At 50.6% G+C, this 2,500-nt stretch overlaps 1 protein-coding gene across 1 annotated transcript in view; it reads left to right on the plus strand.

Moving 5' to 3' along the window:
• The window catches only part of plcb1l (phospholipase C beta 1-like), a 100,603-nt gene that overhangs the window by 72,157 nt on the left and 25,946 nt on the right, over positions 1-2,500 (plus strand). Inside the window, exons 11-12 of the mRNA XM_083688922.1 lie at positions 1,041-1,198; positions 2,339-2,421. Coding sequence (XP_083545048.1) covers positions 1,041-1,198; positions 2,339-2,421 — 241 coding nt within the window. The remainder of the gene's footprint in view (positions 1-1,040; positions 1,199-2,338; positions 2,422-2,500) is intronic.

Below are 2,500 nucleotides of genomic sequence, written 5' to 3' on the forward strand. Positions count from 1 at the left end.
GTAGTGGTGGTGGTGGAGGAGGTGGTGGTGGAGGTGGTGTGGTGGTGGTGGTGGTGGTGGGGGTGGTGGTAGTGGTGGTAGGGTGGTGGAGGTGGTGGTGGTGGTGGTGGTGGTGGTGGAGGTGGACGTAGTGGTGGTGGTGGTGGTGGTGGTGGTGGTGGTGGTGGTGATTGTGGTGGTGGTGCTGGAGGTGGTGCTGGAGGTGGTGGTGGAGGTGGTGTTTGTGAGTGTGGTGGTGGTGCTGGTGGTGGTGGTGGTGGTGGAGGTGGTGGTGGAGGTGGTGGTTGTGGGGGTGGTGGTGGTAGTGGTGGTGGAAGAGGTGGTGGTGGAGGTGCTGGTGGTGCTGGTGCTGGTGGTAGGGTGGTGGAGGTGGTGGTGGTGGTGTTGGTGACGGTGGTGGTGGTGGGGGTGGTGATGGTGGTGGTGGTGGTGGTGATAGTGGTGGTGGTAAGAGGCTGTGGTCCTCAGGGAAGCATGGTGGTGGTGGTGGTGGTGGTGGTGGTGGTGGTGGTGGTGGTGGTGGTGGTGGTGGTGGTGGTGGTGGTGGTGGAGCAGCCTCTCTCTCTGGAAGACAGGGAGATGAGATTACATTAGTGGAAGAAACCCAAAGCTGCTGCTTCCTGAAGTGAAACCGCAGATCTGCTTCTCTCGCTGACACGGGTCCCGTTGCCCTGGTGCCACCTCTGTAATACGATGCTAATGTTGAGATAATTGGTTCGTTAATGGTGGCAGTGTGATGAGATGCTGCTGCTGCTGCTGCGGAATGTGGCACTTGTATCCATTTCAGCACAGCCTAATGTCTAATTTGGTTAATGAAAATTTCAATTGTGTTGGAATGCCTTGCAAAACTCCTATGTCTTGGAAGGGAAAATAGATATCGTCCTAAGAGAAAGTATCTTCTCAAACATGTGTGTGTGTGTGTGTGTGTGTGTGTGTGTGTGTGTGTGTGTGTGTGTGTGTGTGTGTGTGCGTGCGCGTGCGCGTGCGCGTGCGCGTGTGCGTGCACGCGCGTGTGTGCGTGCGTTTGTGTGTGTGTGCAGCTGGTCAGCTGGCAGGTAACTCCTCGGTGGAGATGTACAGACAGGTCCTCCTGTCGGGCTGTCGCTGCATTGAGCTGGACTGCTGGAAGGGACGTACGACCGAAGAAGAGCCCATCATCACCCACGGTTTCACCATGACAACAGATATCTCTTTCAAGGTAAAGCGTCTGGAAGCAGAGAAAAAGATGGAGGCGGGTGGGAGGGAGAGAGAGAAAAGAGTGGGGAGAGGCTGAGAGAGAGAAATGGAAAGACGGTTTGAGATTTCTGGGGAAGTCAAGGGGAGAGAGCTTTGTGACAGTAACAGCGTACGGTAGAGAGAGCAAAAAGGCAGAGACTCAGATCAACATAGGCAGATGAGGGAAAATAGCTTGAGCGCAGAGGGGAAGAGGAGAAAAGTGGAGGGAGGAGAGAGAGCCAGGGAGAACAGCGAGGGATTGGAACGGTGAAAGAGAGATTGATTGATCGAGGGAATTTAGATTCTAATGACGGTTCGAAGAGCAAGAGCAGGGGACTGAGATGCCTTAGATTGAGAGTGAAGTATCAATGTAGAAGTGGACTGACTGAGAGAGAGAGAGAGAGAGAGAGAGAGAGAGAGAGAGAGAGAGAGAGGAGGTGGGTGAGAGGGAGAGAAAGAGAGGATGGAGATAAAGGCATTAAGTGAATGCAATGTACACTCCACTATGAGTTCAAATGGCCCTGTTATTGATTTAGTACAGTCATCCACTTAGCATCCCTTTATCAGATGGTTAATTGTCTGCGATGGGGTCAACAGGTTGTTTACACTAGTTGCTCTTCACTCTCTTTATAGAATAATACATGTCCATTTCACGTTTTATCAGTATAATGTGGTATTATGTGGTAGTCTGCAGCTTGCAGCTGTTTGCAGCTGGTTCGTTTCCAGCCCTCGACACATCTTGCATGTCATCCCTCCTCTCTCTCCCTCCTTCCTGTCAATCTCTACTGTCTCTATTCCAATAAAGCAGAAATGCCCTAAAAAAAAATAATAATAATAAAAATGTTGGGACACCAAAATCAACCATTTAAAACACTGTATCACTGTGACTGTGTCCTGTGCTGTACCTGATTGCAGTTGTATCTGACAAGTAAACTATGAGAATGATACATAGAGTATTTTAGAGTATACATACAGTATATTTTACTGCTTATTGATGAGGCTTTAGTGCTGTCACTGTCCTGTCCTGAGCTGGTGGAGGGAAGGCTGGTTGGAGGTAGAAATCGGAGGACGGGCTCATTGTAATGCATGGCATGGCTGAGGCGCTGTTGTGTTTGTTTTTCAGGAGGTCATTGAGGCCATAGCAGAGTGTGCCTTCAAGACCTCTCCATTCCCTGTCATCCTCTCCTTTGAGAACCACGTGGACTCGTAAGTCAACACCCCTCTTTACACCCAGCTGCTCAGGGTCTAGTCTCTGTTTGTTTATGTTATTGATTACTCTCTACAC

Source organism: Argentina silus, assembly GCF_951799395.1.
Source record: "Argentina silus genome assembly, chromosome: 17".
Taxonomy (NCBI): Eukaryota; Metazoa; Chordata; class Actinopteri; order Argentiniformes; family Argentinidae; genus Argentina; species Argentina silus.